Source organism: Hippichthys cyanospilos, chromosome 12, assembly GCF_059441005.1.
Source record: "Hippichthys cyanospilos isolate Australia breed blue-spotted pipefish chromosome 12, RoL_Hcya_1.0, whole genome shotgun sequence".
Classification (NCBI taxonomy): domain Eukaryota; kingdom Metazoa; phylum Chordata; class Actinopteri; order Syngnathiformes; family Syngnathidae; genus Hippichthys; species Hippichthys cyanospilos.
This window is the reverse complement of record NC_142380.1, coordinates 889,683-904,149: the sequence shown is the minus strand read 5'-3', so window position 1 is coordinate 904,149 and position 14,467 is coordinate 889,683. Positions and strand designations below refer to the sequence as shown.

Genomic DNA, 14,467 nt, shown 5'->3' with positions numbered 1-14,467 from the left:
TTTCTTTCCTTGGATGCCCCCATAATATTTGCACTATTTTAAAAAAAGGTTTTATCAAGAGTTAAAAAAAATCATGGTTTTAAAGAGGCTCTGTTACTTTTTGGACATATTAACCGATGTTGATTTCTCACCCTTATAGCCCCCAAAGTGTTAACTTCACATGGCAAAAACAAAGCCTTTTTCCTGGGGTCATCTGCTCCCCACTATCTGAGAAGGAAGGACTGTCCCAAGGCAAGTAAGTCCTTATCATGTCAACATACAGTATTAAAAGCAGCATGAAGCATGAAATTCACCCGAGAAAAACCAAAAACGTTTGTGGATATGAAAAAACAAAAATTGTGACTTGTTTATTATACATTTTTAAACAAGCAGCTTGATGCCAGTTTTATAAATATATGTAAAGTACTACAATAAATATTTCTGGGTGAAGATGCTTATTAAAATATGTCGCTCACCAACAGCATCGTGGAACAATAAAAAGAATAGAGCGAGGGAAAAACATTTTTGACAACTATAAAAAGTATTAACGGACTTCCTTTTTTCCTAACATGGAAACGTGAGTCGGACAAAAAAGTATAAAGACTCATTGAAGTCTTCACTGCTTAAAATCAACTAACCGTACAGTTAAAATTAATTGAGAATCAACTCATGACAAAAAAAAACCTACTCTTAAAGTACTCATTAAAAATGCATATGTTCAGAGGGAATGTTTTGTTTTTTCAGGGCATGTAGAATTTTCCATTTTTAAAATTGGAGATGGAGGGGTTATAAAAAAAAAGTATGGAATATGGTTTAAATTCTCATCTTGCAGATATGAAAATCATTCTTGCAACTACGGCAAGTGCATTCAATAGTTTTTCAGACATTATAATAGCGGTTATTTTAACCGCTTCAATGCCAGGGATGTATTTTCTCTTACTTTCAATCCCAGATGCTAAACTCTTTCAATGCCAGGGGCGTATATTCACGTTAAAAAAAAAAAGTCCAGCTAGTGAATTCGGATCATATGCGACTGGACATGATGCCGGTGTTGAGTTTGAGGAAGAAGGCTTTGAGCTTGCATAGTCGGCATTTGTTCTTTTTCTTGCCGCCGTGCGGGACCTCTTGCCGGTCGGGCTTGCTTTGGTCCTGGTCGCGGTCCATCCAAGGCACCCAGGCGCCGCCGTGCCGGTCCGGGTGGGCGCGCGGGTCGTCGGGCGGGAAGCGGACGGGCACGGCGGTGCGGTTGTAGTAGGCTAGGCGGGCCAGCAGGCGGCGCACCACCTCGGGGCGTTGGCTGGAGACGTCGCGGCGCTCGTACGGGTCGGCGCTGATGTTGAACAGCCAAATGCTTTTGGGCTCCTCGCCGCCGTTTGGGCTCCGGAGCGATGGGAACGCTCGCTCCAGGTTCCACCAGCGGCCCGCCAGCGTCGGCAGGACCTGACGCGCAAAACCAAATCTTTCTCCCCTCCCCGGAAACAAAACGGTGCCGAAAAGTGGCGAGTAACCCGTACCTGCGGCGGGACCCACTCTCCGTGGCCGGGGTCTCCGGTGAGCAGTTTCCAGTCCCCGACCCTGATGGCCGCCTGGACCGACGTGTCCCACGCGGGCGACTCCAGGAGCTCGTTGGCGCCCTCGGAAGAAGTAGGCGGGGCCCGAGGGGAGCGGATCCGGACCTTGCGCCCGGTCCACGACAGGTTGTGCTCGGGAGGTGCCATCCTCCTGGATTTGGACTTGGACGCTTTGCCCTTCGTCCCGCGGTACGCCGGAGCGACGGAGCGGTGCGGGCGACCTTTGAGCTCAGAGTACGACTTGCGCGTGGCTTTGGACTTTGGCGACTTGAACGCAGATTTTTGCTTGGGTCGATGCTTCACGACATTCTTCTTTTTTTTCTTGTTGGCCTTCTTGAAGCCTTTTAAGAGAGAGTCTCCTGTCCAATCAGAACAAATCCCGTATTGACACCTTGGTATGCACTCCAATGTACAAAGTGCAACCATGACGATCGGTGTGCTCTAAAAGGCCGCACGAGGAAAAAATAACGTACAAACAATTGGATGTAAATTTATGCCATTAGCACTAACCTTGCTAATTATGGGGGGTAGCTGACCAACTAAATGTACTCCAATTTTTTTTTTTTTTTTTTACCTGCATCACCATGCAGCGCGTCCCAGGTGTGGGTGGGCGCGGGGGCCTTGTGCAGGGGATCGATGTTGTGCAAGATCTCTTGGCGAGGAGACGCTTTACCTTCGCTGATGGCGGCCCACACGTCGAAGCCGTCCAGTCCTTGGCTCTGCAACCAAACGCATGTCTCAATGCGATCAGGGGGTGGGCAAAGTGCACAACAAATATGAACTCATCAACGACAGCAAATTAACGGCTCGTTTCTCTCCCCCCGCAGAGGAAGCGCGGGGAGTCCGGAACACACTTTTGAGCGAAAGTTGCCGCCACCGACCTGGCTGACGTTTCCTCCGGCAAGCGCCAGCAGGGTGGGGAACCAGTCGGTGATGTGGATGAGAGCGTTGGACACTCGCCTTCGTCGCCGTAGCAACGGGCTGTGCACGAAGGCCACGCCGCGGACGCCGCCCTCCCAGTACGTACCCTAAAAATAAACGCGTCAAAATACTCGGTCCGTTTCGAGTATATTAAGAAGCGTATTTTTTGTGTACGTCAATTTTTGACGGTTTGATTTGGAGAGACATGAAGGTGGACCTTTCGCCCCCGTAGCGGCCAGTTGCTTCCGCCGGTGAAGGGCTGCGCCCCGTTGTCGGTGGAGTAGACGATGACGCTGTCGCGGTACAGGCCCGACTTGCGCAGGGCGTAGGTGACGTTGCGCACCGCCTCGTCCACCGTCGACACCATGGCGGCGAATTTCCTCCGCGCCACGTCGGCCATGCCTCGGTACGGGTAGATGTACGACTTGGGCGGCTGGAGCGGCGTGTGCACCGCCTGCCGACAGAAACTTCACGTCACTGATGGGACCAAAGAAGAAGAAAAAAAAAGGCCGGGCCAGGTAAAGGCTTCTTTTTTCCCCGACAAATTTACGTTGGGGAACATTGTTTATTTTAAGATTGATTTTTTTCATTATAGAATAAAACATGTTTATTATTATTTGTATTATATTTTTGGGAGTAAACATATTTTTCCAAAATATTTTACTTATATTTTCTGGGGGGGTTAATTTTGCGATAAACAATTTTTTTCACTATTTAATACAGATTTGTATTTTTTAATTTCATGATTAAATGTTGAAAATAGAGTCTTTCAGTAAAATAATTTTAAGAAATTAGATTCATTTGTAGGCGTCTCCTTTGAAATCGAGGAGAAAATAGGTCCCCGGCATTGAACGAGTTCATCAAATAGTCCTAATTTGCGGTAATTGCGCCACCTGCAGGGAGAGGAGCAGGAAGATTGGTTTGCGGGCGTGGTCGTGACTCTGAAGGATCTTGCGGGCCCGCTGCGTGAAGAGCGCGGTGGAGTATTTGCCCTGGTGCCCCCAGGCCACGCTCTCGTTGTCGTGGAGGTCGTAGCCGCACAGGCCGGGCCCGTCGCACGACCCGTAACTGGGCGCGCAGGCCAGCAATGAATAAAAAACGAATACATAAATCATCCCGTGGAGCGGGCGCTCGTTACCTGTAGTAGTCCACGCTCCCCGTCAGGGATCCGAAAAAGGAATCGAAGCCTTTCCTGGTGGGCAGGCACGCCTTCCTGGACGCCGGAGCGTAAGGCGGGTCGCGGCAAACGCGGCGGCGGAGGGCGGGCTCACTCACGTGTAGAATCCCAGGTGCCACTTGCCCACCATGTGCGTGGCGTAGCCGGCCTCCCGCAACCGCTGGGGGAGCGTGTCCATGTGCTGGGGGAGGCAGCTGGGCTGCCTGGGCCTGATGATGGAGTGCTGCAGACCCGTGTGGATCTGGTACCTCAAAAAGTCACCATTTTCAACAACTTACATATAGATATAGATATTCTTGTCTTTCGTCAATAAAGGAAAATATAAAAGATATTACGTGAGCATTTCCTTTGCTCCAAAAGTTTTTCTCATAACGAGAACAATATGAATGATATTTGGATTAAGACCACGGCCGTTTTTCTAGATTTAGGAAGCCATAGCAAAAACAAAATCTTCTCATAAGAATGGAATTCAATGCTCATTTTACCTCTGTTGTGTCTCCAGGACTCGCATAAGTTAAAAACGACTGGTCCCAACATTGTTTGGAGTCAAGGACAAAGTCAATCTGCGCTCGCGAGACGTGAGCAAAAACCAACAACGGATATTAACATACGTCACCCTAAAATTCATGAAAATAGAATGAACTTACACGTTGCGTCTGACGTCATCCTCTTCATAGTTCAACCACTGACAAAACAGTCCGTTTTGATACAAAGCCCGCCTTTTACTTTCAGTTTGTTTGCGTTCAACATTCTGTTTTGTTCCTCTTCTCGAGCTTGTGAAGCATTTGGTTTTCGCTTCTTTACTTTCTGGCTCATTGTTACCTGATTGTGTATTATTTGACTTGTCAGTGATACGAAAAAAAAAGACTTTGTTTTGGGCCTAAAGATAGCACTTTTTCAGAAGGGGGGGGGGGGGTGGAGGAGAATCTTTCTCAGGACAAACAAGGACAAGCAATTTTTCCTGTGAAATTTCCTTTCGAAATCTGGCCCACAACCTGATATGATAGGAAAACCAGATTTTCCCCCTGAAGGTAGACCATTTGACCATCCAGAGCAGGGGTGTCAAACTGGTTTAAGCTGGCGGGCCGCATGGAGGAAAATCCCCCCCCCCCCGACCAATCAAATGAGGCTACATAGTTACAGCATCTAAGCTGAAAACAGTGGTACGCATTGTATTAAAAGGCGAGTACCTGCCGGTGAGGAGCTGGCTGCGCGACGGCGTGCAAATGGGCTGCACGTAGTAGTTCTCCAGTTTGACGCCCTCCGCCGCCAACTTGTCCAAAGTGGGAGTCTTGATGCTGGGGTTGTGGTAGCCGATGTCGTTGAAGCCCTGCCGGGAGGCGAAGCGCGCCCTCGTTACGCCGCCCGAAGCGCCGGGCCAAATACGAGAAAAAGGGGCTGAAAAAGTCGGCAAATTCTCTGCTTCGAAGCAAAACTACTTGCCAAACGGATAACAATGGTGGCTTCTTTTTCTTGTTTGCTTCTTTTTCTTTTTTGCTATGTTATCTGCAATTACCTTTTTTTTTTTGCTTCTTTTTTTGTTTGTGTGATTTGCACTTCAGAGCCGCCGTACTTGTCCCATCCGCAGTTATTGGCAGATGCAGATTTCGATTCACGCCGCCGCCACTAGATGGTGCCAGCGGCCTTTGCAACATCCCGCTGCGCACCTACCTGATCGTCAATGAGGATGAAGATGATGTGCGGTTGCTTCCTGCCGCCCGTTGCGTTGCTTTGGACGTTGTCGTTACCGAGCGTCCCCTCATGGCGGCGCTCTTCTGGATGATCGCAGCAACCGCGGCGCGGGCAGACGACACAAAGCATCAGGAGAAGCAATGCGGCCGCCCGCATCTTTACTGCAGGGTTCACAAAACACTCCCGTGAAATCATTTGCATCAATGTCATCACGTGATACTTAGCTTATTTTTACACTGGCACCATCCCTAAGAAAACCCTGAAAAAATAGTACTTTAATATATTTTTAAAAAATCGTAGTTTCATGTATTTATATATTTTATAAGTCATTTTACATGATGGAAAAATGAAGCCTCATGAAGCGCTTTTGGTACTTGGAAAAAAAAATGCAGTGGAGATGTAATACATTTCCATTGAACTAGCCTTTATCTTTAAAACAAGAGCACCATCTAGAGGGGCAAAAACATATCACAAGTGAGTCACGAGGCTTCGTTTTCCCATCACTACTTCCCTCCCACAAGTTAATGAAATGTGAGTTATTTTGAGGGTTATGTTTCTAACCCAGAAGTAAGACACCAGACCCACCCGTTCCGTTTCACAATGTGCTTGCCACGCCCATTTCCTGACATCATGCTGTCCTGGAAGGGGGCTCCTCCCACCTGCGTTTCCTTCCGAAGGTTTCTTATTTTTCCCAGATGGGTTTTAGTTTTCCTCCCTTTTCTGGGAGCTTTGTTAGGGGATCAAGTTGTGTATTTTTGATGCTCTGTATGATTTCTTTTTCCACCTGTGAAGCCTTTTGAGACTATGGTGATTCTGGGCTATACAAATTAACTTGACTTTGAGCATGGCCAAGAGCTCCAAAAATGTGATTTTGCGTGATTCAAGCTTTTGTATACATGCATTTGTCTTTTGACAAGATTGAAAGATTTTTCTTTGAAAAAAATAAAACAAAACAAAAAAAATCATATAATGGTTGAACGAATGTTACACTGGTTACTAAGCAGTAACTAACCGGTGGTTAGCAGCCAATCACAGGGAACGTTTGTTAAACCAATGGACCGCTTGTCAGTCGACGTCAAATAGGCTCAAATAAGACAATAATAGACTTGTGGCAGGCAATCACCGAGCACGTTAAAACACAAGAGGAAACGTTCGCCAGTCTTTCGTCCAGCAAACGCGCATGTTTGCCAATTGTACAGCTCGCAACCGCAAAACATGCAGACTATTAGCTCAAATGGTGTCGTGCATTTCTCACCCTATTGCGCTGATTAATGAATTAAAAAAAGATAAGATCATTTCGATGTAACTGTCAATCATCAATCAAGGGATCAGTCAATCAATGAATCAAGAATACCTCGATGTGAGTCACTTCATTCTCCTTCTTGCTGTTCAAAGATTGGCGAGGACCCCGCCGCATGTCCTCCACTTTCCAAGCGAACTTTTCCTTCCTCCAAGAAACTTTCTTCACACTCCCCCTGGAATGGAAGGGGGAAAAAAAGCCGCACTTGTCAAGTTACGCATACTTGTATCTCGAACTTCCAGCTTTATCCGCCGAAATAAGGGTACACTAGACGGCACACTAACGGCTAAACAGCAACATAAGAACATAAATTCAAAGTATATTACTGCTTATAAGGGCCTTCATAATCATTATAATTTCATCAAATAAGGACACCTTTTGGGCTGACGTTCACAGCTAACGGAGTTCAGCAGCTAGCTAGCTGCTAGCACAAATTAGCGGCCACACTTTAAGCCTACTGAGGATAAGTGAGTCACAAAATTGACGGGGGAAACTACTCTTGATTACGTTTATTATGATCGTTTACAGTGATAGACAAATCACAACGAAATATTTTATTTTGAAAAGCGCTACGCGACTACATCCGCCGCATCTGACTATGCGTTTTTTTCACAGGGGAAACTTGAGCTGGAAATTATGCTCAAAAAGATCCTTTCACGCCCCGAACACACGCACACAAATTCTCATGCCTCGTCATGTTAACCGGACGCTGACGTTATCATATTTAATGTTTGAAATTTGTATTCTTCTCGGTACCAAGGTGAAGAAATGCTTAACACGTGAAAGTGGACAGGAAACAGGCCATCTGGCAAGATGAATAATGCATGAAATAATGAAGCACATTCAGGCCAATCCAAAGCAAATGTTTTCCAGAGCACATTTAAAAACAACATGCTTGACCAATATGCTGTCAATTACACAAAATTGACTCCAATAATGCAGTGGAGTGCATGTAATGGTCATAACCATTGGTTCTCAAAGTATTCAAGACTCTTCAATAAAGCAATCGATTCAACCAGTTTGCATTCATATATTACACATGTATTTTATAACTAGTTTAGTGGATGCAAATAAAGCATTACTTCATATTTTGCTCTGTGGTTCATACGCTTTTTAAAGCATGCTGGAGCTTACAGGAGAAGTGTCACAACTTGCAGCATGCATGTCCCACTTTTACTATTACAAAACATGTGTGAGAGAGCGAGAATGTGAAAGATTTATTGAAGGTGGAACATTGCCACGTGCCAAGGTCTCTTCACGGAGAGGAATTCTCAAATGTTAAGTCAAAACAAAAACCAAAAATCTGAAAAGAGGCCAGGATTCATTGGGATGATTTAACTGCACATGACATATCAAAACATAGGACACCAACGACAGTCCGCCATTGTTGCATTTGGCAATTGTTTATTGACAAAAGCTTTATTTATAATATGCATTTGTTTTTGTTTGATCACACATACACAACTAAATACGTCGTGTAAAACGAAATAAACCCTAATTAAAAACATCGTTGGGGAAACATTTGAAGATACGCAACATATGACAATTCATGAAACTAAAAGAGCCTTCAAAAATTTACCGGAAGGATTATGGCAGAATTATGTTACTAGCTGTTATTGTTATTTAGTTATTTTTCTTTAGTATTTGTTTTTGTCTCTATATTTTTATATTCTTTTAGATTCATTGCCTCTGTATTGATTTTTGATATGTTCTACTAGTGTTTTCGCAAGTTAAAAAACAAAAACATTAACCGGGAATGCATCTGCATGCAAGTTATAAGACCTAAAACCCACAATAACTAACGTTATTTTTTGCACGATCGTGTCATGAATGTTCTCCCAACAATAAAAATTCCAAACGTTTTCGTTACTTCCGGGTTCCGGGTCATTAGAAAAACTTCATCTCCCATGATGCACGTCGACGCGAAGTGAACTGAAGCATGCTGAAATGTAAAGTGACCCGGCTGGGCCTCCTCTTCAGCATTTCATCCTCATGTCGTCTTGGTCATGTCGTGCGGGGAAGACTCGTCGCTGCTTTTCCTCATCGCAGAACATTTAAAGAAGAAAGGCTTGCTGGTCGCCGCTCAAATGTTGGAGGAACACGTTGGCCAGGTAACAACGCGCACAAAAATGACACAGAAATACCTGGCATTTTTTCATATCCGCTTTGCGTGCCAAATCCGCTCTTCTCGTTTGCTTTAATGGCAGACTGCGAAAAAGGACAGCATCAAGCACAAATACATCTACATTTACAATGGAAAAGAAGCTGTATTCAGGGATTTGGAAAGCAAAAATTCGAAAAAGAAGATTTACGAAGCTGTTCCCTATTTTGAAGAATCCTTATAATCCTTTTTTTTATCATATAATTTCATCAAGATGTCTTCGTGATATTCATGACTTAAGTTTCAATCTGTGATTCAGGAAATTTAAAAACAACAAACCCTCCTCCAAATATGAGGGTGGTTCCAAACATTTGACTGGTATTATTGGTAAAAAAAAAAAAAAAAACAAAAAAAAAAAAACAACTTAACCGGAATGCAATGCCACCTAACATAGCCCGGAAAAATAAGAATAATATGTTTAACTTCTGCCAGTTTGTTAAAAATAAAAGACGTTATGGCTTTTAAAGACAAATGAGTGTGCAAACCCTACCTTAAAAAAAAAAACAAAAAAACTCAAAACAGGATTGTTCCGTAATCTCTTTTGAAGAAAAAGAATGAAGCCGTATGACAAGTGCAAAACAAATGAACAAACTGGGAAGCACTTTTGATATTTTATAAACCAAATTAACATTTGAACAAAAGTCAAAACGCATTTACATTTCAAAACAGTTTAACAAGAGATGAAACAAGTTTACACTTCACATAACAAATGAACAAAAGACGAAGAACTTTTCGTTTCAGAGAAAAAATGAACACAATTCTAAAAAAAATTACATTTCAAAACAAACAAAACGTGAAATAACTTTCAATTTCAGGCAGCATTCGAACAAAAGACCAAACAAGTTTACATTTTCACAAAACCAAACCGGGAAACAGACAACCAGTGATTAATTGTTTTATTAATCATACGAGCCTGCGCCACTGCGATGTCATTTTGGGGCGACGTCACAATGTGTAAAAATGTGTTTTTTTGCAACTTTCTTCAATGTTGTGATATTCATGAGAATGTGGTGTTGCAGGCGGAAATGCCCAACGTGAGCTTGAACCTGCAAGACATCTACGACGGATGGTTGAAGTAAACGCCATTTCATCTTGCTCGCAAAATGTCTGCTGCCGTAAAGCGCACCGCAAATGATGCTTGCGCTTTATACGCTGCTAAAAAGCGCTGCAGTGCCTGCCAACATGCGTTTGGACAATAAATTGTGTGTGTGTGTTTGTATGTATAGGCTGTGCTCGCGCGGCGAGCGGCCGGCCGAGGGCTCAAATGCGCACTACAAAGTCAATCCTGAAGGGGGTGCCGCCGACGAGGCCCCGGAAGATAACGACACGGCTGCCCGAGCTCTGCTCGGTAAGTTATTATTACTTTTTATGTTCTGGTTTGCGTTTGACTTTTAAATGTTGACTTTTCATTTAGCTTGTAAGTCAGAAGATGTGGACCGGAGCAATGGATCCCGCCACAATGGCTGCCGCTCACCTCAACAGGAAGGGCAACAGGAGGTAAATAGTCCCTAACTGACCTTTCTTTTCAGCTAGGGTTTTGCACACACTAGCTAATTAGCATAGCTTTTCATGCTAAGTTTGCATGGGTTACGGCGATTTCGCCTTCCCATCCCGACCCCGGAACATTGGCTTTTGTATGGCTAAGCCTTATTTATATTATATTGAGACATCTGCAGTTTCTTCGACTCCCGTCGGGACAACGCGTCCCCGCGCTTTTCAACAGTTGTCAACGGCTGTAGGCCTTCCGCGCCGGCGACTTTTCCTTAGACGAGAAGCCGGCGTCAACAAGCTAGCTCGCGTTGCACAATTTCTCCTCAATTAAGCATCTGCCGCTCGGCCGATATCGGACGACAGGTTCCCGAAAAGTGCCCGTCAGCAAATGCGCAAATAACTTTTGCTCCGTCGGGCGGAAGCGGGCCGGCCCCCAACTTTCACCTTCCGTCTGGTTGCACACGCATAGCTGCGCTCCACCGGCTGTGATAATGCGCCAATCGCACACAACGTTACACTTTCGCACGCGTCCGTCTCGCCCGTTTCCACCGCCGATGACCTTTGCGCCCGCGGGCGGACGGCCGCCACCGACGGTCACGCCGCGGCGAGCCAGGCCCATCCCGTGTCGCCGAGCGGCGTTTTGAAAGAAGTCGGCGTTTACCGGCCCGCCGCCGTCTTCTTCCGGCAGCCGCAAGATGTCCCGGATGCCGCGCCGGAGTCCAGTGTCCGTCAAACGGAGGCCCCGCCCTTCCAGAAACAAGCGACCAATGATCGCTCAAGCTGCACCCGATCGCCAGAAAGTAGAAATGGCGCGAAGGCTCACCAAGAAAAGTTTTGTGCCGACGACGTCGCGTCTGCCGCGGGTATGAACAAAGAAGACGCACGCACGCACACGCGAACACACGGACAACAGCCTCCTTGGCACTTGGGCGCCAAGACTGCCAAGCGGCTGTGAAGATGTCTTATTTTAAAAGGGACTTTTCCAATTGACCCTCTGACTCTATTCTCACTATTTTGCCCCCCCCCCCAAAGAAATTATAAACCTCATTTTTCGCTCACTCCCTTCTGTGACAATTTATGATTTTTATCCTGTTAATTTCTCCAGAAAGTAAAATTTAGTTCTTGTAAGTTGACAGCATTTTATAAAAATAAATATACAAACATTCATACCTTACTGTACTCCTTTAAAATAATGTTGACAGGCTTCCGGCTGTTTTCATGAAAAAAATGCGCGTTGCCATAAAAAATATCCGCAAATTGCAACTTTACCCTCTGTAGGATTATTGTCCTACTTCCTTCCCTTCGGATTGAACATTTGTTGACTTTCTTCCTTCATTTGTTGACGCGAGCGTTCTGTTTAGATGCCGGCGTCCCCACTGAGGATGAAGAGGAAGTTGCAAAGGTAAAAAAAAAAAAAAAAAGGATTCCCCAAATATAAGATGTTACTTCTTGGGATGTAAACGTAATATTGATGGCGTGGTGTTAACCTGAGCGCATGTGTCGAAAAGATGGAGGTCAGCGATGTCGCAGCCCGGGCGGAGCAGGGGGACGACCAGACGGGGGCGCTGGAGTCTCTGGATCATGGTTGAAAACAATTTTGTCTGAGCACGCGATTAGATGTTTCTGGCCTTTTCAAACCACTTTTTTTTTTCTTTTAGAAAAGACGGGGACGGAGGAGCCGGAGGGCCCGGATGTCGCCGCCGCCCTCCACGTTGGCGATCACGGCGTCGAAGAAGCGGCGACTCCCAAAAAGAAGAAGAAGAAGAAGAAGACGGCTCCCGAGGAGGATCCGAAGGGCGGGCGGGACGTTACGCCGGAAAAAATCAAGAAGGGCAAGAAGAGGAAGAATGAGGAAGAGCAAAAGGAGCGGCCGGAGGCGGAGGAGGCTGCGGCTGCGCCGCCGGAGAAGAAAAAGAAAAAGAAGAGGAAGAAGAAGGAGGAGGAGGAGGAGGAGGAGCAGGGGAACCACCAGGTCCAGTGTGATGAACAAGCAACAGGGGGCGACGCTGACCCACAGAAGAAGATGGAGACGGAAGGTAGCTGCTTATTGTTTTAGGGAGCCGCTTGGCTTGTTCGTGCCGAGTAGGACCGGACTGTGTATATATATATACAGTAATATTAGCATAATATACAGCTCTCAAATACTCCCATTCTCCAAATACAACGCGCCTGTGTAGAAGACGCAGGTTTCATTTTGGGGTCTGATTCCGCTCATTTCTACATTAGCGCGTAGAAGACACGACACAAGAAATCTCTCGTAAAGCCTTCATATTTCCTCGTGTTCATATCCGGAAATCATATGCCGCATTTCTTCCAGTACAAATGGACCTGGCCCCTCCTCTTAGACTTGGGACAATTTGACAAAAACATCATTAGGCGCACGTCTTAAAGAGACACTGTGTAAGATTTAGACAAAATGATTGTAAATTTCAAAAACTTGCAAATGAACGTGTTCTTCGTGACCAACGATACGTTTTAAATATAGTCATAGTTCGAATTATTATTAAATGATACGACATGGGGGAGGCGGCCATGTTTGTTATCGCTACAGACAACGGTTAATGCAGGACCTGCAGCACCTCCTGCTGTCCGGAATGAAAAGCGCTCGGAATCTTACGCGCTGTGCCTGTAACGGTTATTTCCACCCCTGTCCTAAAGGTGGCGCCACCCCTCAGCTTTCCTCCGCTCAAAGGCGCCGCCGCCGGAAGAAGTTGAATCGCATGACGGGCGCGCAGGGGCAGCCGGACGCGAGCGAGGAAGAGCAAAGCCCGCCTCCAAAAGCCCCCGAACGGCATACGGATGAAAGCGCACCCAAGAAGAAGATGAGGATGCAGAACCGCGCGCGAGCTCTCGTCAGCGCCGGCAAGAAAGACGAGAAGAAGAAGAGGAGGGCGGCCGACGAGGAGCCGCTGGGGGAAAGGGAAGATGGCGGCCGTGCCAACGACTCGTCGGCCATGGCGACGGAGGAAGACGCCCGTGTTAGCGGCGACCCGTCTGCCAAGAAAAAGAGTAAGCCTTTACCGCCATCTTGGCTACTTGGCGCCTGGCCTGGCCTGGCCGCTCCCGTGTCCCGGTCCAGGCCCGCCAAATGATAATTAGGACTTGAAATAGCAAACTTGCAAATTGTCTTTTTTTTGTTGTTCCCAATCTCTGCTTCTTTACTGACCTCTGATTTCAAAAGTGTGTGACTCACTTGAAAACTAGCTCAAGAAATAATAAGATCAAGAGCACATTTTTTTCCAAACAAAACGTGTAGCTGTGAACTTTTCGTTGTTGTTGCAGAGAAGAAGAAGGCAAAGAGCAAAAAGGTGGACGAGGAAGATGCGTAACTCACGGTAAGATGCAGCCTTAGTAGCCCTTTAGTGAGCGCTCAAGTAGGCCCCCTAGTGGCCGTGCATGATGTGAACCAGTGAGAATGACCATATTTGTTGTAATTCTTAACACAAAACCCCCCAAACTTTACTATACTTTAAATATAAAAATATTGACTAAGTATTGATATAGGTATATAATATGTAAATACATCATTTTAATATACTTTTAAAATTATACAAGTTATTGACTAGATTATAAAATAATGATTGACTGTGTAATGATTTTTTTTTCCAGTGTGTGTGAAGACCACCGTGTTGGACCTGAACAACACAAAATCTGTAGTAGCTCAAATACTTGACTCATACGTGACCATCTGTAAATCCCGTACGTTAAATGTGTCACGTTAACTTTTTTTTTTTTACGTAGATGGTTTGACACGTACGTTTTCTTTTGGCCGCGCTGAAGAAATGGCTCCGTTAGACGCCAGCTTGACCGATGACGCTGGGTTCAACGATCTCTCGTGATATTTTTTCTTTTGACCTGTCTCAGTGGTTGCATTAAAGGACATCAACGAAAAGTGGATCGTTTATTGGAATATTTAAGTGTGTGTCCATCCACGGAGGCGCCATCTAGTGGTACTTGAAAGACTTACTCAAATGTTCTAAGTTTGTTGCTTTTGTTTACGTCCTACTTATTTGTTTAAATTTAAATTCATCCGTAACGAATTGTTTGCAACAGGTGGGTACATTTTCATTTTTTATTTTCATTTATTTATACAAATGAATCAAGGTCCAAAGCAAATGAATGTCATCAAAACACCCGAAAACTCTGTAAACTTGGAACACACACAAAAAACAAAC

The 14,467-nt window shown here is 45.3% G+C and overlaps 2 protein-coding genes across 2 annotated transcripts; one reads left to right on the top strand and one right to left on the bottom strand.

The window, feature by feature from the left end:
* Positions 1-312: 312 nt before the first annotated feature.
* On the bottom strand, positions 313-7,089 carry LOC148414279 (arylsulfatase I-like). Its single transcript, XM_088429197.1, has 12 exons — positions 7,016-7,089; positions 6,695-6,815; positions 5,320-5,501; positions 4,839-4,978; positions 3,747-3,896; positions 3,610-3,684; positions 3,365-3,539; positions 2,689-2,925; positions 2,432-2,578; positions 2,125-2,269; positions 1,494-1,909; positions 313-1,419 (listed from the first exon to the last, which is right to left on the bottom strand). Exons 3-12 carry the CDS (start codon positions 5,494-5,496, stop codon positions 1,003-1,005), a joined length of 2,079 nt encoding a protein of 692 aa, XP_088285323.1. The 5' UTR covers positions 5,497-5,501; positions 6,695-6,815; positions 7,016-7,089; the 3' UTR covers positions 313-1,002.
* A 1,472-nt stretch (positions 7,090-8,561) lies between these two features.
* LOC148414278 (uncharacterized) lies at positions 8,562-14,189 on the top strand. Its single transcript, XM_088430113.1, has 11 exons — positions 8,562-8,751; positions 9,821-9,876; positions 10,028-10,149; positions 10,216-10,298; positions 10,981-11,155; positions 11,654-11,694; positions 11,801-11,876; positions 11,951-12,328; positions 12,951-13,301; positions 13,575-13,627; positions 13,902-14,189. The coding sequence occupies exons 1-10, from the start codon at positions 8,647-8,649 to the stop codon at positions 13,619-13,621; spliced, it is 1,434 nt and encodes a 477-aa protein (XP_088286239.1). The 5' UTR covers positions 8,562-8,646; the 3' UTR covers positions 13,622-13,627; positions 13,902-14,189.
* The last annotated feature ends 278 nt before the right edge of the window (positions 14,190-14,467 follow it).

Excerpts from the sequence above, each read along its gene's own strand:
- LOC148414279 (XM_088429197.1), bottom strand. The coding sequence starts at position 5,496 with ATGCGGGCGGCCGCATTGCTTCTCCTGATGCTTTGTGTCGTCTGCCCG. Across the intron at positions 2,926-3,364 it reads TCCTGCTCCTCTCCCTGCAG|GCGGTGCACACGCCGCTCCA; the intron begins GTGGCGCAATTA and ends TTCTGTCGGCAG. Across the intron at positions 2,270-2,431 it reads CCGGAGGAAACGTCAGCCAG|AGCCAAGGACTGGACGGCTT; the intron begins GTCGGTGGCGGC and ends GTTTGGTTGCAG.
- LOC148414278 (XM_088430113.1), top strand. The coding sequence starts at position 8,647 with ATGTCGTGCGGGGAAGACTCGTCGCTGCTTTTCCTCATCGCAGAACAT. Across the intron at positions 10,150-10,215 it reads GGCTGCCCGAGCTCTGCTCG|CTTGTAAGTCAGAAGATGTG; the intron begins GTAAGTTATTAT and ends CTTTTCATTTAG. Across the intron at positions 13,302-13,574 it reads CCCGTCTGCCAAGAAAAAGA|AGAAGAAGAAGGCAAAGAGC; the intron begins GTAAGCCTTTAC and ends TTGTTGTTGCAG.